Source organism: Microtus ochrogaster, linkage group LG7_11 (genome assembly GCF_000317375.1).
Source record: "Microtus ochrogaster isolate Prairie Vole_2 linkage group LG7_11, MicOch1.0, whole genome shotgun sequence".
Classification (NCBI taxonomy): domain Eukaryota; kingdom Metazoa; phylum Chordata; class Mammalia; order Rodentia; family Cricetidae; genus Microtus; species Microtus ochrogaster.
Window position 1 is genome coordinate 536,349 of NC_022032.1, and position 22,381 is coordinate 558,729.

The 22,381-nt window shown below is 44.2% G+C and overlaps 2 protein-coding genes across 4 annotated transcripts in view; one reads left to right on the forward strand and one right to left on the reverse strand.

Moving 5' to 3' along the window:
• Positions 1 to 3,162: 3,162 nt before the first annotated feature.
• Positions 3,163 to 15,020, reverse strand: Smim19 (small integral membrane protein 19). Of its 2 annotated transcripts, none has more exons than XM_013351954.2 (4): positions 14,723 to 15,020; positions 11,451 to 11,586; positions 9,164 to 9,288; positions 3,163 to 3,906 (listed from the first exon to the last, which is right to left on the reverse strand). In XM_013351954.2, the coding sequence occupies exons 2-4, from the start codon at positions 11,579 to 11,581 to the stop codon at positions 3,842 to 3,844; spliced, it is 321 nt and encodes a 106-aa protein (XP_013207408.1). In that variant the 5' UTR covers positions 11,582 to 11,586; positions 14,723 to 15,020; the 3' UTR covers positions 3,163 to 3,841. The 2 variants fall into 2 exon arrangements, with proteins under 2 accessions (XP_013207408.1, XP_005362472.1); XM_005362415.3 differs by having other exon boundaries at positions 14,673 to 14,984.
• The window catches only part of Slc20a2 (solute carrier family 20 member 2), a 92,031-nt gene continuing 84,642 nt past the window's right edge, over positions 14,993 to 22,381 (forward strand). The window contains exon 1 of one of the 2 annotated variants that reach the window (XM_013352037.2): positions 14,993 to 15,066. The gene's annotated coding sequence lies outside the window, so the exon portion shown is untranslated. Of the gene's footprint in view, positions 15,067 to 15,509; positions 15,529 to 22,381 lie in introns of those variants that run through there. The other variant, XM_026786881.1, reaches the window with a different exon arrangement.

Here is a 22,381-nt window from a genome sequence, read left to right on the forward strand (position 1 = left end):
CCTGCTTTTTTCCCCCCTTCTCCCTTGGTTTCTATTATCTCTAGATTTGGTCTTTTCATAGTGTCCTAGATTTCCTGTATGTTTTGTGTCTGGATTATTTTAGATTTAACATTCTTTCTGACCAAGCTAACCAGTTCTTCAACACCCAATTCTCTCTTCCATGTTTTGTAATCTGTCCATCAGGCGTCATACCTGTTTTTCCTTGACATCCCCAGTTCTATGTCACTTTGCTTTTTCTTTAGTGATTGCACTGGTTAGTTTTATGTCAACTTGTTGGCATAAACAGAGTTATTGGAGAAGGAGAGAGCCTCAGTTGAGAAAATCTCTCTATGAGATTGGGCTGTAAACAATCCTCTAGGGGTTCTCTTGATTAGTAACTGATGTGGAAGTTCCCATTGTGGGTGCTGCCATCCCTGGCTTGGTGGTCCTGGGTTCTGTAAGGAAACAGGCTGAACAAGCCATGAGAAACAAGCCAGTAAGCATCACTGTTCCAGGGCCTCTGTCTGCATCAGCTCCTGCCTCTAGGTTCCTGCTCTGTTTGAGTTCCTGACTTGGTTTCTTTCAAAAGACTGTGCTATATAAGCCAAACAAACCCTTTCCTCCCCAAGTTGCTTTGGTTGTGGTGTTTCATCACAGCAGTAGAAACCCTGAGACAATGATTCTGTTTCTACTCTCATGTCTTAAACTGTTTTCATTATTCCATTCAACTGTGTGTGTTGTCGGTCTGCATGGAGAGATTTATTTACATCCTCTATAAGGCCCTTGACCATATTCATAATTGGCATTTTGAAACCCCTATCTTCTGCTTCAGTTACATTGTGTCTCTCAGGGCCTGTTGTAATAGAATTACTGGGTTCTGAAGAAAGCAAATTATCTTGGCTGTTCATGTTTGGTTTTGCAGAGACTAAGCATCTGAAGTTATGATAATTGATGTGTTTCTTGGCATTGCTTTCTGGTCGTTTTTGCTGGGTGGCTGTTCTGGTCTTTGTTGCTCTTGCCCTCTCTGGATCCTGGGCAAGTGTGGTGGTTGGGGGAGGGTCCTTGGTAGAGAGCTTCTGCAGGTTAGTGGGGGCAGAAAGAAATGGAGGTGAGTGAGGAGGGAAGGCTGAGCGGGGCTGTGTTTGCACCAAGAATCTCAGTCCCGAGGTAGTGAAGTGTGTGTGAGGGCAGACCCCTGCGAGCAGGCTTAAAGGATTTACAAAAGTAAGACTGAATAGGTGGGGATGAGAGGGACAGCTGAGTCTGCACCAAGAGGTGGAGACCCCAGTGAATGGAGCTGGGGTAGTAGGAGGAGCTTCACCTGCAGGCCGCTGCAGGACTGAAAGACTGGAGAGATCAGAATGGAGGATAGTGAACATCGCCTGGGTACCAGCCCAGCGTGATGCTGGGAGTCCCTGGTGAGCCCAGTGTGCTGCTGGGAGTCCCTGGAGAAAGCGTTTCTGGAAATGCATAGCTGACAAAAAGGAATGGAAACAGGCAAGAAAGGAAGGCTGAAATGGTTGGCAGGATTGCTTGGTGTGATTTAAAGTCATAGTTCCTCTGCTTTATGTTATTATTGAAAGCAGAGAGCTTCTGTCCTTTAGTTATGACACGAGCATTTCTCTCCCGTGGCCTTTATGGTAGCAGTAGTTCCTTTTGGTATAAGTCATATACATAACTTAAAGGAAGTATAAAAACGGCAGAAACCACTCTAGCGGCTATGCACCTTGTCATCCCTCCCCGAGCAGTTAATACTTGGTATAGTTTCTCAAGGTGACCCACAAAGCAGACCTGGAAGAGATGGATTGTATTTAGGCCTGAGTCTATCTCTGGTCCAAACTCATGCTCCTCAATTGTCCATGTGCCTACAGACCTCTGGGTCCCTGGGTATAATTCACCCTCGTAGTCTTTTTCTTTAACTTGGATTTTTTTTTAAACTGTTTTTCTAACCATGTGTTTGTGTATGTGTGTGCATAAGCATATATATGGTGAATGTACATGTGTGTGCAGGGTTGAGACGGCTCCTGTCCCAAATTGTTGGGGACTGTGGACCCCCAGACCCTGAATTCCCTGTGACCCTCTGCCTGCCAGAGTAAACAGCTCGTTTTGCAGCTGCTCTGAACATGAGACCCTCAGGAGTTCCTGATGACAGAGGAGTGGTTTCTGGTGGGCTTGCAGCTGAGTGTTAGGGTGTGGCCATTAGTCAAGGAGACCCTATATAAGCTGCCCTGGAACACAATAAAGGACATTCTTGGAGAATTCTTGGCACCTGTGTCTCTGTGTCTTTCGATCTCCAGGCCCTTGCCTGACTCACGAACCGTACGGTAGAACATAGAGCAGGCATTGTGCTATACCGAATCTTCCTCTATTTAAACCTGGTTCATGCTAGCACCCGTGCCTGAAGACTGTATGGGATGCTTGAATTCCCCTTACCTTCTAATACCACTGTATTTCTTACCTTCCTTTCCTGCCATTCACGATTACTTCTTTCATGATGTTTGAGGCAGGGGGCCGATCCAATTTGTTGAGAACCCCTGAAGTCAGCAGGGGCTAAGGATGCAAGGAACAACAGTTACTTCAGGTCCTTGTCTGTAGATTTGGGACATTTTGAAATCCCTTTGTACTAATTGCTTTTTCTTTTGATTCTGGACCACTTTGACTCTGGGTCTCATTTCCTGTTCTTCCTATTCTTGCCTCTTGTTTCATACTGGACATAAAGAGCAATATGGGGCGGAGTCCCTTGGTTCTATTAATTCCTGCTCAAGTATTGATTTTTGTTCTATCAGGCAATCCATTTGGCAGGAATCAAACTGTAATGTTTGTAGTGGGACACAGCTAAAGCTGCTCAGATTTTTTTGTGTGTGTGTGTTTTAGCCGTTTCTCTCTACCAGGCTCCAGACAGTCTGCCTTATAGACCCAGCTCAGGGATGATCCATAACTCAGTAACATGAGCAGATTGTGACATGTCCCCTTGTGTGGTTCACTTGCTTCTGTGCTGTCTGTCTCTCTTCCGGTTTCTCTAGAGACCCTTGCATTCGTCAAGGTAGTAAGATGGTAGCTTTCAGTTTGAGTTCTGCCTCGCTTCCACCATTACCTCCAGCCAGCTTTTACATGACTAAACGTGAAAAGTTAAGTTAAAAAAATTACCATTCCACTGTGAAGAACAGAACGAGGGAAGACCGCTGGATGTCAACAAAGCTTTAAGAAGCAGAGGGCCCTAGACAGTAACATTCAACTGTGATGGAGTTGCCAATGGCAAGACAGAAATGTCTTGTTCCCGCGGGGGCAAGGGAAGCATGGATCAGAAACAAAACAAGTTTGGGGACTACAACCAAAGGGAGGTAAATTCAGTACGGAAAGCGTCTAGAACAAGCAGATGGGCTGTGCTTCACGGTGGAGCAGAGAGCGTGAGTTCTAGAGTGTCACACAGGTCGTGAAGCTGAGATCACGGGCCCAGAATAACACAAATCAGTCTGCTACTGATGCTAACTCATCAGCACAGGCCACAACCAAAGAGCAAACCACCTCGGGAGCTAGGATTTCACTCTGGGAAAACATTCTAACTCAAGTGACATTAACTCCAGGATTCTTGCTTCCGAAGACATGTTCGTACTGTTCGCTGTATCCTGAAGACATCACAGGTCCTCAAGGGAGAGTCCCCATCTCTAGTCACAAGCGTCTTCCTTCTAAGCGTCTTTGTTCCTAGAGCTCTAGAGGAAGCAGGGAAAGAGAGCCGAGGCGGGGGGTGGGGGTGGGGACTTTATCCGACAAGTGTTCTGAATGCCACTCATTATTAGGAGAGGGAATTTGGAACTTGGTGCCACGCTGCCTCACGATCACGTCTGTTGCTCAGTCTGAAGTTTCACTCCAATGAGAGCTGCACACTGTCTGCTTGGCTTTGTGGCTGTTGATACTCATACTTTCTTGCTATGAAAAAATGATGACAAGAAAGATAAAGAATAAAATAAATACTAGCTAATATCATTAAACCTGTCATAAAAACCATGTAATGTCATAAAACCATGTAATTAAATCATGATGAATGGTAAGAAATTAGTTTAGAATTAAATAACTGCTTTTCCTTTGGAGGAAGCTATTATATTCTAAGGTCTTCTAATTTTGGCACTATTTATATATACCTGATATTTATAATTATTTAAATATCAGGATCATTCTGAACTTTAAAAATGAGTAAGTTATTACATTTTTAAAATTTTTCTTCCTTCTTACTCTCTATTGCTACTTTTAAAAAATATATCTTAATTTACATTTTGAGACTTTCATGCATACATACATATATACACATGTATGTAGACAGAGACTGCTTGCTTGTGTCCTGACTGCTCAGACCCAAATAATCACACAGAAACTATATTAATTACAACACTGCTTGGCCTATTAGCTCAGGATTCTTATTAACTAACTCTAATATCTTAAGTTAACCCATTTCTATTAATCTGTGTATCGGCAGGAGGCTGTGGCTTAATGGTGAGGATCTGGCGTCTGTCTCCTTTGGCAGCTACATGGGGTCTCCTTGACTCTGCCTACTCTCTATATCTCCGTTTGGATTTCCCACCTGGTTTTACTCTGCCCTGCTATAGCCAAAGCAGTTTTATTCATCAGCCAATAAAAGCAACGCATGCACAGAAGGACCTCCCCCATCACAGCAGACAATGCATTCCGGTCGTAACTTTGCTCCTCCACTCAGCTTCTCCTCTCCCATCACCGCACATTTCCCTTCCACCGCAAGTCTTCGTTTATTTTTTTACCCCACAAAGTCCAATTCATGCTTTCAGTATGTGCAGGGGAGTGGGGCTGCCCATCGAGCCACAGGTTCCTAATCTGGGGTCATTTCCCTGAAAGAACTGACTCTCTCTGCCTTAGCAACCAATGACTGTCAGCATCTCCTCTCTTCATACACCCTTCACCCATCTGTCCTGGAACTATGAGTGCCTTCATCTTGTGCGGGTGCCCACAGCCACTGTGAGTTTGTGTGTGCGACAGCCTGTCACACGCGGGAAACCTTATTTTGCAGCTCTTTCTTAACCACTAGCTCTTACCATCTTTCCAACCCCCTTCCTTCCTTGATGACCACTGAGCCTTGTGGGAGGGGTTGAGAAAGACGTCCCTCCTAGGGCTGCATACTCAACAATAACTTATTTTCGGCACGTTGATATTACCACCTTTTTGTTTTTACTATATTTAACTTAAAAGCCTACAGAAGAAGCTAAACATAGAACTGTCATACGACCCAGCTCTAGTACTCCTGGGCATGAACCCAAAGGAATTTATAACCTACTACAGACACACGTGCCCGTCCATATACCCTGCCCCTCTATTCACCATGGCTATGAAACACAATCAACCCACGTGTCCATCAACAGACAGGGAAAATGTGCATGCACACAATGGAATGCTACTCAATTGTAAAGAAATATAAAATCACGAAATCTTCAGGGAAATGGATGGAACTGGAAAACAACTATACTAAATGAGGTAACTCAGGCCCAGTAAGACAAATGTCACGTGTTCTCTCAGATGTACAGCCTGGTTTCAAACATTTTGTTTTGTGTGTTTAGCTTGGAGCACACGTAGATGCCAATACACCAGAAAGTCTCGACTGGGCATGATGCATTGAGGACTGGCAGCAAATTCTAGGTAAAACCAAAGTAGACTGATGGACATGTATGGGTATTCTATCGGCACGTATATGTGTGCACTGTGTGTGCAGTGCCTGAGGCAAAAACAGGAAATGAATCCTTTGAAGCTGGAGTTACAGAGGGTTGACCACCGAGCTGTCTCCTGGCTCCTAAATGGGACATCTTTACTGAATAACACATCTCCTGTCACTGCCAAGGCTAGAGAAAATTGCAGAAGAGAAGACAGAAAGACTGTAATAGATGGAGGGCAGGGAGAAGTGCTATACAACACTGTCTTCTGGAAATAACATGGCTATGGGACCCATGAACTCACAGAAGGAGGGATTGTGTGCCCAAGAAGTGCACAAGATCAAACCAACTAAAATTTGTGCATACACGGGGAGGAGCTCTCAAGGCCCCGCCCTTCACTGAAGAGCTATTGGCAGTTAATAGCTGCCCGAGGGAGGGAGAAGCATCTTTCTTTGAGGGTGTGGTCACTGAAAGGTTGCCTACACTCCAGTGGATGGTCCTATATCCATGAACATATATGGTCAGTAGTAAGTGAGCTAACGGGGTTTGTTTTTGTTTTTTAGACGAGAACTTGAGGTTGTGGGGAGAGTGTTGCGGGATATTTGTGGGAGATGGGGAGGAACCGGAGGAACACATTGTAAGAAATTAGTTACAGTCCACTTTCAGAGACAGGTCTGTTCAGGTCTCACCAGAGAACAAGGTGACCAGATAAGCAGAGGTGTTGGCATCTGCCTTTCCTAGCTGGCAGCTGGCACCTGTGTGTCTGGGGTGAAAAGTTACAGGAAGTCTGCTGTTTCACTGAGCCCATATACAAAGGGAGGAGGGGATTAAAATGCCTCAAGATAGTTATTAGATACAGCTGGGTCTGGAACCAACGGCTGGGGAATCTGGCGAGGGAGTAACGCGAAGGCTCTGGGAAGATTGATCTCTCTAAAGAACTCAACCAATGAGAATTAAAAGGAGCAAAGAACTGCAACTCGGATATAAAAGCCACTGTTTTGTGCCAAATAGGAGCATCAGCGATATTTTCCCTTTCTGTATAGGCTGGCTTTAGTTTCTGTGTAACTGAAAATAGATCTGTCTCGCTTTGGCTACTCTGAGACGCCACCGTTCTTATTATAAAGCGAGGGTGACTGCTTCTCGCAATCTGGGAGGTGGACATCTTCCAGGATTGCTATATTTGGAAAGAGCAGCCCGTGGTCTCTGTGTGTAGAAGATGCATCCTGCCCCACCTTCGGGTGTCCCACTCTGCCAGATCTCGGTCTCTCCCCAACACCTCAAATAAGACCTAAGAGGACTTTTGAGAGAAGCGAGGCTGAGAGTCAACTCGTATGCTTCCCTCACAAGGTGACCAGGAAGACCCAGGTGAAAAGTCCAGGAGAGCCTGTCCTGTTTACAACCTCGTGTTCTACACAATGAAGATTTGGGGTGGCAGCAGGCTGTGGGGGTGTGCATGTCTTGGTGTGCTCTTTCCAATTTCTGGGATAAACACCATGACCAAAAGCAACTCGGGGGGGAAAGGGTCTATTTTGGCTGACAGTTTATAGTCCATCATAGAGGGAGGTCAAGGCAGGGACCTGGAGGCAGCAGCTGAAGCAGAGACCCTTGCCGGTGAATTAACAAAAAGTCAGAATTGATGATCCACTTACACACTGACTGAAAGGATTTAAAAAAAATAGAAAGGGTTGATGACTCCATTCCTAACTTCCTTTGTAATTGTAGCAGAAATATTAACTACAGTAGAGTGATACATTTTTCTTTCTAAAAGAGTTTTAGCAAAAGCCCGTTAAAATAAAATTAACAAATGCCCAAACACAACCACGTAATCTAATGCTTTTATATATTAGACCAGACCATCAGTGCTATGATAGAGCCAAAAATGTTAGGTTAAAAAAGTTAAATAAACATAAATATAAGACTGATAAGCTTTAAATAAAAGGGAACAAGAAGTTAGGAAGTAAAGCATTCTGGTCCATTTCCAGCATGAGGTGCTCATCAGTGCACACCAGACAGGCAGAGGCACAAGGCCCATCTTCCCCGTCTAGAGCTGGTGCCTGCTCGTCTAAGAGCTACAGGGTCACACAAGAGCTGAAACATCCGGTGGCCTGGTACATAACTGAGCCCACATAGCAACAGAGGGGCAATCCCGAGCCCCAATATTAAGTAGATACTGTTTTATGTCCTTTTATTGAACCTAATACCTTGTGTCTATAATACCAAAAATAAATGTCTCTCTTGAGATCCAGCATTCTTAGTGTGAGGTAAAGATTACTGTTTCTCATATAATCACATTCCATTATATATATAAATAAAATTCTCAAAGAAAGAATTTTTAAAAACTAAAATGAAAAAGAGCAGAACAAAAAACCACACACCATCTCAAAGGAAAACAAAAAGGAGTTGTCCAGGCTTTCTGCGTTAAACTGCAGACAGCAGTCCACAAGCATGTGAGCTCAGTAAGCTGGTCCTCACCTCTGTGCTGCCTCGCCACATGGAGTACTTACAGTAGACACATATGCAATACTTACTTTACAGAGAGATGATAAAAGGAGGGCTTTGTTTGCTCTACAACAGTGTATTGCTTCCTTGATGCTATGGCAAATGCCTAACACAAGCAACTTAAAAAAAGCAGGATTCATTTTGGCGTATGGTCTTAGATACAGTCCACCATAGCAGGGAAGTCATGGCAGCACTCCTGGCAAGCAGCTTAGCATGCTGCATCCTCAGTCTGAAACAGAGATGGACGCTCCTACCCAGCCAGCTTTCTCCTTTTTGACTCTGTCCTTGACTTCGGCCCATGCTGTGATGCCATGCCACATTTAGAGGACACCTTTCCACCTCAAGGAACCCACTCAGAGCTTACTTTCCTGTGTGATTCTAAATTCTATCAAGCTGACAGCTGAGATGAACGTGGCAGTCTAATGTAAGCACCAGCTTGCTTATCCTACTTAATGTGAAGTAGGAAAATCCATGGAAGCCGTACCTTAATATTTTAAATAATGGCATAAAGGGCTTCAATGTACAGCTGATTCTGGATCTGTACATTTTAAAATGTTTTTTTTCCTGTGTCTATGCTTGCAGTGACCGGTACCACAGGATGTATCAATATTGTTCAAATGTAACTTCTGGTCTTGTATCTTGATCTTGCAAGTTCGGACAGCCATTCCTACACTACTTTGGTGTTCTGCTGTTTGACCATTCCAATGTCATCCCAAATAAGAAGTACAAAGGAGGAGGAATTAGAAGAGGAAGAAATGGAGGTATCAAATGGTGATTATAATCTCGATTTCTGCAAAACTTATAAGAATATGATCACCTCTCAGGGTTATAGAAGGCCTCAGGTAACAGAAAGGCCAAAGCTTTAATGGCTATAACTTCGGGATAAACCTGCCTTGTTGTGTCTGAAAAAGGTTTAAGTTTCCATAAACAACCATGTTTTATAACCTTTTGCTAACTGAGCTCAATAGATCTATTTAAAACATGTCATCATACAGCTCGGCAAAGGACATACTTACAAATGGAATGCATCTCCAATTGTTGTCTTAAGCGGATTTTGCTCATTGTGTCATAAAAATTGGGCTCTGACAAGGTTTCTTCTGAAGGTGGCACGCTAAATATTCTCATAATTTTCCTTTTATTCCTAAAACACAAAACCAATGCAGATTTGTTTCAAAACTTACATAATTGCCTCACAATCCATTAAAAGCATGGAACAAATTCTTCTTGTGAAGTACTCTATTCTTCACTAACATACAAGCTCTCTGTGTAGAGCATGGTATCACAAGGAAGAAAGATTATAACATTATAACACATTATAACATACATAATACTATATTGCTAAACAATATATCAAAATGAGGCCCTTTCACTGCGATTTCCCCTAACTCCTAGGAAAAATGGCATATTAAAAACAGTAGTATATAAACAAGGAAGTATGTCATTTTTCCTCTCTTTCGCAATATCCAACTAAAGACAAATCGTTGGAGTGGGGAATATTCCGGATGTCAGCAGACCTTAGTTTGGGAAAGTCATGGATAAAAATGTTCTTTAATGACATAGTTCCAGTGGGATATCTTTTTAGAAACGAGAGCAGCGCATCTCTGCTTTTAAAAGAAAAGTGGGAAGGAGGCGGCAGCTCTTTTAGAGAAAAGTTGTCACAAGCAAGTGGATCTGTGATGACATGCGGTACCTTCTCGCACCCATACCTGGCAGTGCAGCCACTGAGAGGGGGCTGCTTGGCATGCAAGGGCAAGTATGAGTAGGTGGAGTGGACCCAAGTCCAAACAGAAATCATTTCTGGACTATTAGTTATTATAAACTACTTAATAACTTCTTAAATCCTCAGTAGAGAATTCCTAAGATATATACCTACCAATAAAACACTGCTTTTCCTCTTTAAAATACACACGCTAGCCATCATCGTCATTATCACCACCACCATCACCATCATCACTACCACCATAACCACCACCACCACCATCATCACCACCACCATCACCATCATCATTAATTCTATCACTGTTCTGCTGAATTTGGGGGCAGGAAACTAAGAAGAGTTAAAAAGTACATTTAAATTAAGCTACACCAAAAATGAAGGCAGAAAAATGTCTATTAGGAATTTGGACCACATGGCATATCAATGACACAAAGATAAAAAGACAAGCTCCTTGTTCTCCAGGAGCCGACATTTTTATAAGAACAGAGATGTGGTGTGCTGGTTTCTTGTCAATGTAATCTAGCTGGAGTCATCTGTGAAGACAGAACCTCAGTTGAGGGATTGCCTCTATCCGACTGGTGTACAGGAAAGTCTGTGAGATATTTTCTGGATTCATGACTCTGGTGTGAAGGCTGAGTTCACTGTGGGTGGGTGGTCTCAGGTTGTATTGAAAAACAAACTGGCAAGCTGGGCGGTGGTGGCGCACGCCTTTAATCCCAGCACTTGGGAGGCAGAGACAGGCGGATCTCTGTGAGTTCGAGACCAGCCTGGTCTACAGAGCTAGTCCAGGACAGGCTCCAAAAAAAACCCAAACTGGCAAAGCACGGAGAAGGAGCCACAAACAAAATTCCCCCATGGTCAGTTTCTGCCTCTAGGATCCCATCTTGAGTTCCTGTACTAACTTTCTCAAGGAGGACCGTGGCCTTACACTGACAAACTCTATGTTCTGCAAGTCACTTTTGGCCGTGGTCTTTATCACAGCAATAGGAAGCAACTAGTACAGTGCCACGCCTAAGAGTCAAGGAGGAGGTCAACAGGTCAACAAGGAGAAGGTGGACAGAGTTAGCTGACTACCTGGGCGGTAAGTGTGTTTGCATTCCAGACGCTTGAACTGAAAATACTTTAAAGTATGTTCAATGCAGGGGACACGTATCATTGCTGGTGACGAAGTCAGGCTACTTTAGAAGTGACAGCAACCAGACTTTAGAGCAGCGGGGCCTGTTACACAGAACTGATCCGGAAAGGATTTCCAGATCAAGTCTCAGTTGCCAATGCCTGTGTAGACAACACGTTTCAGTCCAGGAACACAATTTCTGAAGAAACATATATTTGTTTGTTTTTTCAAGACAGGGTTTGTCTGTGTAGCTTTGGAGCCTGTCTTGGCACTCGCTCTGTAGACTAGGCTGGCTTCAAACTCACAAAAATTCGCCTGCCTCTGCCTCCCAAGTGCTGGGATTAAAGGCGTGTGCCACCACCGCCCAGCTCTGAAGAAATATTTTTATGCATTTAACAAACCAACAAAAACAAATCACATCATAACCATTTAAATCTCGTAAATGCTGGGTATCCTCTCTGCCCGTATTTACCTCTTGGCGTACATGAAGAGGCCAAAGCTAACAAGGATCACTATCAAGTATACATTGGTGGCTTCGTTCCACGCTTCATGGACCGTGTAGTCAATAGAATCATCACCCATCACGCCATAACTTCCAGCCATGGGATCTGTAAGGGAAAGGAAGGTGACTGAGACATGGCCACCAACCGTTGTTGCATGGCCCAGCTAAGAATGATTTTACACTTTGAAAGAGGCACAGGACATTCATTCTTTGCATTTGTTTTGGGGGTGCTGGGAACCAAACCCAGGTCACAGATAAGCATGCTCTCTCCCCTGAACTACCCTGCAGTCCCTAAGTAGGCACATTATGAGCCTAAATGTGCTTCAGTTTCCTCACTATTTATGAAACCTAAAATATATTTTTAGTTTGGTTCTTATAGGAAAAGGGATACTGAGCCCAGATATTGGTCATAAAGATACAAAACACATATTTTGCCCATTTTTAATTTTGATTGAAATATTACAAGCCTTACATAAATGTTAAAATGTAGGATAAAAATACTGCTAAGAGAATTGAATGTAAAATGGTACTGCAGTTTTCAAACTGTAGCTGTCATTCAGATGAAAACACGGAACCCTTCGAAACACAGACCCAGACAATGGGTAGGAGTCTTAGCAGACTAGTCTCTCTATGACAACAAGCCAGAAAATACATGACCACATTAACTGCGATTCATGTGCCTCCCAACATGCCTGCACACTGGAGCTGGGCCAAGCTGTGCCCATTTGTCAAACTAGGCTAAAAGAAGCTATGAGACAAAACGTTACGTTGCTCCTTATTCGTAATCATGCATTCTTTGGACATTCCCACAGAAAGCTGGACTGATAGTCACAAATGTATCAGGCAGCAAGTAAGAGAATAAGGCTTTCTTCTCTGTGTGTGAGAACTAAATTTATCCTTAAGGACAAGGTTCTTCCCTTGTGTTGAACAGAAAAGGAGTCTCGATTAAATGACATAAAATATGAAAGCAATTCAGAAGTGTTTTAGAGAGTCTACAAAAACGAGCAAATGGCAGGTGACAAGCCTAATGCCGTATCTCACAAGGCATGTTTTAGTCCAAGGAAAGAAATGCCTGAAATGTCTGAGACATTATTTACAAAGCTCTTGTGTCTTTTGTTTCCGCTTCAACAATAAAGGTGATGCAGAGATTCTTCTACAGAAATACCTTGCAGTCTATTCTGTGAGCTATGCAGATGCCATTAAGGCTGTTTCCCTTGGCAGGCTAATTAGCCTCTATTTCCTTTCTTCCCACTTGTCCATATAAAATACAGGATGAAGTCCCAGGAAAGAGTTGCTCTGAGCCAGGTGGCGTGCGTTCAATCTGGAGTTTTTGCCAGATGTATGGAGACCTATCATGCTCATCTGGAGTAGAGTGGACAACACAAACAGACCTCCGGTTTCAACTCCTGACATCGGAGACAACAGGAAGTTCATCTACTGGGGTCTGATGGATACAAACACACGTCTTGTGAAAATATTTTGGTCAAGGAACAATAAAGAGGACTTCTTTATAAAAGACTTAAAACATTGAGATCTAAATAGGAGGGTAGCTCTACTAAATACTAATGATTAATGCTATGGGCTTTTGGTTGAGTGGAAGGAACAGGGGTAGGTGACAGAGTCAGGTACTCAACCCTTAGTTTTTAAAATTCAATTCCGGGGGGTTCTCTGATTTTTTTGATTTATAGTAAATAATCAAGTCTGTTTTCGATGCAGAGACTTCTGGAGGGCCAAACACTACAACTGCTCTTACTGTGTGTCATTTTGACCACTGTAAATGCCACGATGCTGACACAGCAATAACCATGACGCCGTTTTGGAAGAAAGGAAGTTTTAAGTGTCTGGCTGGAGGTGCTAGAGGGAGCTCAGCCAGCCATGCAGCAACAGTAGAGTACTCAGAATCAGGAGTGAATAAATTAGGGAAGAAACGGGTTAAGGCAGCAATGGCCACTGGATACAGAGTGAGTGCCATTTATTTATCTGTCAAATTAACAAAGTGCTTCTCAAATGCCCATTGGATCAGAACCAGATTAATTTCTTGCTACAACTTCTGACAGAACATTGTCCATGTGCCACGGAGTGAATGACGCACTCCTATCCAGAGCATGGCTTCTTCCTACTAGGCCACTCTATAATTGTATCTAGAAAAAAAGTTTTCTGACGACTGCTGATCCGGAGGGGCAAACTGTAAACCTGAGATATAGGACACTTAATATAAAACTTCAGTACTCTGCAATAACACTGCTCCTCCATGGGTCCTGGGAGGGATGAATGGCCTTAGACCTGCAGCTATCAAAGACTAGCACAGAAGGCAGGCCTCTCCTGCTAGCCCTGACACGATCAAGAGCATGCTCCGGAAGACAACGGGGAATGGAGAGCTCCGAGTTGAGGGGCAGACACGGTACTTTGACCAGCCCGCCCACACGCTAGGTGTAGTCTAACCAAGTGTGCGCAAACGCACTCTTCATCCTCGGTCTAAATAACGTGTCCGGGGGTTCATTTCTATCAACTTAGTGGTCCAGTAAGATATTTGCTGGGGGTGACAGTCAGAGCTCTTTCGAGAAAACTGACTCCTTCCCTCGGTTGTCCTGGGAACTAATGCTTGCATTATCGTTTCAGTAGGAAGATGAATGAGTGAAAGAAGTCGCAAGTGAGCATTCAGAGATAGCGCCGTCAAAAATGCATCCACGAGGATTTAGTTTAAGGCTGACCTACTTTTAGGTGAAAAAACCTTTTCTGGTAATCATGAGACATTATCTTAAGTTTTTAAATTTGTCTCCACCGTTCTAGAAGGGGGCATTACTTGCCATCATGCCTAGAATGTTATTTTGGTCTCTCGTCTGGAACATTTGTTATTTTCCCACAGAAACGCAGCTTAAACACCATTTCTAACATCAAAATCCAAGCCTTGTGAAGGGAAGACTCTTGCTCCTGGTTCTCTGAGACACTCTGGGGTTTGAGGTCCTGAAGCGGAAGGGGACACGCTCACAGGCCTTCACCCTTTCCCAGAGGAAGGAGGACATCTGAGATCTGAGGACTGGGCAGTTCACACCCGAATTATACTGTATGCAACCAGCCTGCTTGGAGACACTGCAACTCTGTAACAGGTGACAGTGGTGGATCTGTCACCCCAAGGCCACACGGGCTCAGGAAGGAAGGGACAGAGGCGGCACAGAGATCCGACGCCCAAACCTGGCCTCCTCCAGCCGCGTCCCCTATGCAATCCGCTCCCGGTGACATACAGGACGGTCCTCTCCCGACAGGCCGTCCAACGTTCCTGTCGTCCCGTCGCCGCGGAGACCCAAGCCCGGGTCTGACCCGCAGGCCCGCGACCGGACGGGGCGGGGCGGGGCCGGATGGCAGGGGCGGGGCGGTGACGCTCTCGCGCGCGCAGGCGGGCGGGCGAGCGCTCAGCGGGCTCCGGAGGTGCGGAGGCCGCCGCGCCGCTCGGCTCCGCTCGGCTCGGCTCCGCTCCGGCTGTTCCGGGAGTCGGGCGGGGAGCGCGGGCCGAGACTCAGCGGACCGGACGACCTCTCCTTCGTCACTTCCTGCCGGCCCGCGGTTTCCGGAGGGAGCGAGAAGCCAGGTTTTGTTATTGGTTTTTCTTCCTTCCCTCCCTCTCTCGGGATGCGAGCCCGACGCCGCCGCCGCGGCGGTGGCCCGGGTGCCGCCTCTGGCGAGAGCGGAGCGGGCCGTCCGTGCAAGCCGCGGCCCGGGTCGGCGCGGGCGGGCGGGAAGCGGCGGGCTCAGTCCCCGGCGGTGGGGCGGTCGCGGGGTGTCTGCGCGTGCTCCGGAGACGAAGCTGCTGCTCGGTCTCCTCACCTTCCCCGCTGCGAGCCCAAGGCGATCGAAGTGTTCTTAACGCTGGAAGTGGCCCGGGCGCCCTCTCGTTCTTGGCTTGAATGGCTAGGGTGTATTTTTTTTAAAAGGGAGGGAGGAAATAAAAAGAACTCTGCGTAGCGACTTGAACGAGAACGTTTCCCAGCGTGAGGCAGGTGATGAGTGTGTGTGGCATAGCAGTCTCGCCATTAAACCGATCAGTCCCCAGGTTAGTCCTGGCCATGCAAATAAAGCGGCCCATTGTCCACGTGCTTAAGGGCTTAGCTGTTCCAGCGGGGCAAGTTCTCCTGGATCAACTGATTTCTAGTTATAATTCGTGCTCTCATTGTAGCGGTTCTGTTGAATTGGTATGCACAGATAAGATCAAATAATTAATACTGTAACTTACAGCAAGTTGTCTTGCCTCTTCCAAACTCACCTTTCCCTAGATACAGTAACATAGCAACATTTTTTGTAGTATCAGTATATCTGCATTTACATATACAAGCAGTCATGTACATAATTTTTAACCATTTAGTTTGAGTTTAAAGTTAGAAAAAATTAGAAAGGATAACTGTGCTGTTTGCTGCGTGTTTGCCAGGACAGTGCCAGACGTTCATAGATGTTTTAAATCAGTCCGTTTTCAAGGGTAACTTTTTGCCTAAGCATAGAATGGCCACAGTTTTTCAACACGTGAGTTTGATTCGAATGCATCACCATATAGAATGTCTACACTAAATAATTGTTTCTTCTGTGAAAATCAGGGTGTTTGTTGGTCACATAAAGAATCTCAGCAAGTTAGTGTGACTTTAAAAGTTCATAGGATTGCAGTTAATCCCGTTGGGTATTAAACAGTTTACAAAGCCGTGTGGTTCTTACTTATCCAAGTGCCCATTGCACAATATGGCCAGAAAATGAGCAAGCTAGGGTGTACATCAGGCAAAGGTACCGAGAGCCAGAGCGACCCTTACTCGAAGAGTCCTTTGTATTTCATAGTACAGTTCCTAACTTAGGGCAAAAGTGTGACAAGATTATTTTTCCAACACCAAGCTAAGAAAACAGCGAGCAGGTTGTTAGATTTTTGGAGTGTCTCTGTTTCTTTTTCTTTTTAGATAGGGTCTCACTATGTATCCCTGGCTAGCCTGGATCTGTGTAGACCAGGATAGCCCTGGACTTGAGAGACCTTCTCACCTCTGCCTTCTGAGTGCTGGGATCAGAAGTGTGCACCACCGCACTCAGCTAGGCGTGTCAGGGTTTCTCTGAGCATTTGAATATTAAGAATGTTAGATTTTCTATATTGTAGGTGGTTGTAAAAATCGTATGTGCCTAGCTGGGCAGTGGTGGCTCATGCCTTTAATCCCAGCACTGGGGAGGCAGAGGTAGGCGGATCTCTGAATTCAGGGCCAGCCTCATGTACAGAGAGTTCCATGGAAAAACGTTTTATGTGCCTAACTTTTTAATTTGGGTTAAAGTATCTTTAAACACATATTCAGTATTCTCTCCAGTATAAGATTAGAATATGTTTATAAATTTTAATGATTTATGTAGCCATAACAGTTCAAAACTCACTTGTGAGGGTGATGGTAGAGCCTTGCATCATGAGAGGAGACGATTAGACTGAGGGAAGTGGTTGGAAGCCTGTGCTTGAGGGTAAATTAGCATACTGGAACTTATCAGACAATGCCATTAGTGTGTCATCAGGAAGAAATGGAAGTTGGGAAAGCTTTGTTAGTTGGTGTTTACCAAAGGGTTCCTTTTTTTACTTGTGGACGGATGTCCTTGGGGGAGGGAAAGAGGGAGGTATAGGGGAGGGGGGTAGGAGAAGGATGTAAGTTGTCTTTGTAGTGAATTCTTTTCTGTGTGACTAATTCTTGCTACCACATAGGTGTCTCTTCAAGCACTTTGCAAGCTTTGAGATTTGGGGGCCGGTCATTGGTAGATGAAAGGAAGAAAAAGGGAAGAGATGGTAGTGTTAAGGAATCCCCCAGACAGACAACGGAATAGGCAAGGCCTTAGTAGGCTTTCTTATGGGCAGAATTTTAGCAGTATGAGCAAAATCTATCCCAGTAAGAGTGACAATGAAATTTGTAAATGTCTCATGTCATTTGTATCAAAAATTACAGACTTTCCCTTAATATAATCTATACACAATTGGATAGATTTATAATGTAATGCGATACATGAAAAATTACTGAATTATTCTCATCAGCCATTTCTGTGCATATCTGTACAACCTGGTGAAGTTGTAGGGACTGGCACAGTCTCCTCAGCTCCTGGCCATAAGTCATCCGAGACATAACCGGAAGCCAGGCCTGTCTCATTCATCACTTCAAAACTTGGCTCTCAGTGTAAAAATTTGCCTAGAATGCTTGGAACCCTGGGTCCTATCCCCAACGTTGCCAAAACTCAGTGGAAAACTTGTCTCAGTTATGGGTGCCCTTTAGCCCACAGACAGCAAGCCAGTTTCTGCTGTGAGTTAGTTGGTGATTATCTCCAGGGCCTAGAACAGAGCCTGGCCAGGAAAAGCAATTGTGGAATAAACATTGCGCCAGATAGATCTGTTTCCTTTTGTTTAGGTCCTTCCTGCCCTTATGTGTGGGGCTCCTCCAGCCTCACCTCTGTAATCGAATCCCACTCCTCTTTGTGTGTCGTTTACACAGTGCCATTTGGGGTCTCATTTTTTCCTTCCTTCCTTCCTTCCTTCCTTCCTTCCTTCCTTCCTTCCTTCCTTTCTTTTTCTTTTTGTTTTGTTGTTGTTGCTGCTGTTTTGTTGTTTGTGTAACAACAGTCTTGGCTGTCCTGGAACTTGTTATGTGGACCAGGCTGGCCTCGAACTCCCTGAGCTCTGCCTGCCTTTGCCTCTCAGGTGCTGGAATTAAAGGCGTGCGCCACCTCCTCCTGGCTGGTGTTAAATCTTCATAGCTTATGTTGGTACTTTAGTGTCTCCTGTAGTCTGTTTCCTCACTTCAGATACAATATATTTTAAGGCTGTACCTATTTATACAGCACTGTTTTCAGAATTGCCTCAGCATCTGGTATGTCTATACAGAGTTGGCTTGTCTGGCTATGGAGTAAATACTAGTTATCATGGGAAAACATCAACTATATCTTGAACTGTTGGTAACATATTAGTTGGGCAAACTTTGTGCACACTTAGGAAACAATGTAAAAACTTAGTGCCAAAAAATAATGAAGAGTAATATTTGTCCAGTGCTAAAAATGTGCCAGCCGGTGTCCCTGTCCCCTCTCGTTTATTTATGTCTCAACAATCTTTTGCAGAAGGTAGTTATAATCTATTTTTCAAGGGAGGAAACGGATGCGCAGCAAAGCTTTCTTACCCAAGATTATGATGTGCAAATTAAATAGAATAGGTAGTCTGGCTCCCGGGCCAGCCAAGCTTCTCTCCCGAGTTGGCTTATTTCTAGTGTGTGTGTGTGGGGGGGGTCAGTTTGCCAGTGCACAGAGGCCAGAGACGATGTCAGATGGCTGCCTTGTTCCCTGGAGACAGGGTCTCTCCCTGAACCTGGAGCTGTGTTGGTGCCTAGCAAGCCCCAGAGTTCCCACACAACAGGGATTTTTATGTTGGCGCTAGGGACCAGATATGTTTATGTAACACTGAGCCCATCTCCCCAGCTTGGGAGGTTTACTTTATAATTTGAACAATCTAAAAACAAGCGCTATTTTTGCAGTTATAAAAGGTGCTCTTGAGGAGGGTCAGGGGTGACTGGAGAAATGGTTCCATGATTAAAAGCACTTGCTGCTCCGGTGGAAGATCTGAATTTGGTTCTCGGCACCCACTTGGCAGCTTATACCCATCCATCATAACTCCAATTCCAGGGGAGCCAATCTCCTCTTCTGTCTGCCATGGCACCAGGCATGCATGTGGTGCACATCCACACATGCACAGAAACAACTACATATATTAAATAAATAAAATAGATGTTCCTCTATTAATTAATTAGTTAATTATTGTGGTGCTAGTGATCAGAGCCTCGTGCATGCTAAAGGAGTGATCTGTCACTCTCCATTCCAATCCTAAAGATGTTCTAAAAATTTCAGCAGGTAAAAAGGTGCTTGTCAGCAAACCTGTTTCCTGGGACTCTGTGAGGGGAAAGAGAGTACTAACTCCCAAAGGTTGTCTTCTGACCTACACATGAACACAAAATACAAGTTGTTTTTTAATCCTTAAAAAGTTTAGGGTAGCCAAAAATAGATAGATAGATAGATAGATAGATAGATAGATAGATAGATAGATAGATAGATAGATGATAGACAGACAGACAGACAGACAGATAGAAGATAGACAGACAGATAGATAGGATGACTGCACTGCAAAGGCACTCCTGTGCTTTCCAGGTAGAAGAGGTGGATAATGGAGGCTCAGAGACATTGCTGTGCAGGGACTAAAGATGAGGGCTGAGTAAAGGTTTTATCTTGGTGGCTGTTGGGTTCTCGGATAATGATTTACCAGGACAATGACTTGTACATTCCTACTTTAGTGTCAGACTGCTTCTGCCAAATAAAGTCACGCTGGTGACACATTGCAGCTCGCTGGCTTCCTAAGCATTCACTAGACTTAAACCAATGTGATCTGTGGTGGTGCGGGTTACTGAAGTTGTCCTCAGGTTTTCTGCCCTCTGATGGAATTTGGTCCCACTTTTTCAGCTTGTGTTGAGCAATAGGCAACACTCAGAAAAGGTCAGGAGTCCTCTTCTGACCAAGTGCTTTCTTTTTTTAAATGGTGGAACAAGATGTAAAATTTAGGTTGATTTGGTATAACCCTGGAATAAAATCAGAAGTGTAGAATTAAACAAACAAAATCTAGCACAGGGCCGGGTGGTGGTGGCGCACGCCTTCAATCCCAGCACTCGGGAGGCAGAAGCAGGTGGATCTCTGTGAGTTCGAGACCAGCCTGGTCTACAAGAGCTAGTTCCAGGACAGGCTCCAAAACCACAGAGAAACCCTGTCTCGAAAAAACAAAAAAAAAAAAAAAATCCAGCACAGGAAAGGACAATTACATTCCCCTAAAACCTCTAGATGTCACTACACAGATAGGGGGTTGTACATCACCTGACTGCTGTCTACGAATCAAGAAGACATGCCTTTAAATGAAGCATGGTGGACAGACCCTGTGAAGGTACAGTATTCTGTGTTAGAGATCATTTCCATCCATCCCAGGACTGCTTTATAATACACCGGTGAAAAAGTGCCTGAGCCGCTACTGCTTTGACATCATTTATTTTGAGATGTCCTGTGGAGAAGTGACATGCATTCTGCTTCCCAGCTCATGTCCTGTTTAAATATTTCAGAAACTAACTTGGGAGGTTTCGGTTGAAATCTATAGTGAAATGCTCATCAAGGGGCTGGCGAGATGGCTTAGATTAAGACAACCTGGGGTCGATTCTCTCAGCACCCACATGGCAGCTCATGACTGTTAACTCTATTTCCAGTGGATCTGATGTGCAGTGCCCTGTTTTGCTCTCCACGGGTGCCAGGCACATGCGTGGTACAGACGCAAACACTCATAAAATAGAAAACAGTGTTTATCCAGTTGGCATGTTAGCCTTCATGTCAGGCTCCTCCCTAAATGGTTTATAGTGAAAGATTCCGATGCACTGAGTCATTTAGTGAACCCAGGATAGACAAAAATTGAAAAATTAGTCATTAGAATGTCCATGTATACTTTTTATTAATTTCAAGAATTATTGATTATTTGCAATATTGTTATATGCCCTATGATACCTCTTTAAAGTGTATTTTAAAGTTGAAGTTATGTTTAGTAATACATAAGTATGAACATATATGTATATGTATATATATGCATACATTACTAATCAGTGAATAAAGAAGCCATGGATTTGAATGAGAGCAGGGCGGGGCATATGGGAAAGTTTGAAAGGTTTGGAGGGAGGAAAAAGGGGAAATATTGTTAGTAAATTGTAATCCCAACCGGGTGGTGGTGACACATACTTTTAATCTCAGCACTTGGGAAATGGGCCAGCCTGGTCTAGAGAAAGAGTTCTGGGACAGTCAGGGATACACAGAAAAACCCTGTCTTAAACAACAAAACAAACAAACGTGAGTGTGTGTGTGTTATTATATGTATAAAAATCTCAAAAATAAACACCAACAAAATGGACTTCTCTTTCTAGCGTTACCAGAGAATCAAGAGGTGGGGTCCAAAATCCACGAGGAGGGCCGGGCGATGGTGGCACACGCCTTTAATCCCAGCACTCGGGAGGCAGAGGCAGGCGGATCTCTGTGAGTTCGAGACCAGCCTGGTCTATAGCGGCTAGTTCCAGGACAGGCTCCAAAGCCACAGAGAAACCCTGTCTCGAAAATCCAAAAAAAGAAAAAGAAAAATTAAAATTTCTTATTGATACTATTTATATTTTAGTTTTAGCTAAAATATCATTTTGTGTGAGGATTTGTACTGATAAGAATTTTGGGTTTTTAATCTGGTTGATTTTTAACTTTTCTTTTTTTAAGGGCTCTTACCTTGAAAACAGCATGATTGGCTTCCATGTCATCTTTGAATATGAGTGACATTTCTAGTTTCAGCATGCCCTCATAGAGACCAGCAGACCAGGGCTATTCTTTCAGGAAGTCTCACGCTGGATGTCTGTCTGCACATGGACTGGATTGCCCACTGACTCATAAGAATATCGAAAGCTGGTAAACAGCTGAAGACAGGCGGGTTTAAGGAAGCAGCTCCAACCCCCTTAAGGCTTTGAGCAGTTTGAAAGATCATTGTAGAGATGAGTGAGAAGATTGCAGTCATCTCTACATTTGTTTCTAGACATTCATTATCTTTGTTAACCCATCCACTTGGTGCATGATATTTAAGTTATTTTCCATGACTGTAATAGCTCGTAATCTACTTCTCATCAGTTTTATCTGTGGGTACAGAAATCACATAAGAGGTGAAATGAACCATTTATTGGGATATCGGTGCCCTCACCTCCACAGAAATGGACGTTCGTTGACTAATCACTAAGGAGTGAGAGAGTTGTTTCCTGTAACGAGGTATTCTTTCAGTGAAGTTCTGTTTTAGCTACCCACGGTGTTCTTTTGAACAAGTT

Excerpts from the sequence above, each read along its gene's own strand:
- Smim19 (XM_013351954.2), bottom strand. The coding sequence starts at position 11,581 with ATGGCTGGAAGTTATGGCGTGATGGGTGATGATTCTATTGACTACACG. Across the intron at positions 9,289-11,450 it reads CTCTTCATGTACGCCAAGAG|GAATAAAAGGAAAATTATGA; the intron begins GTAAATACGGGC and ends TTTGTGTTTTAG. Across the intron at positions 3,907-9,163 it reads ATTGGAGATGCATTCCATTT|CAAGAAAGTATGAGTATCAA; the intron begins GTAAGTATGTCC and ends ATTTTTTCATAG.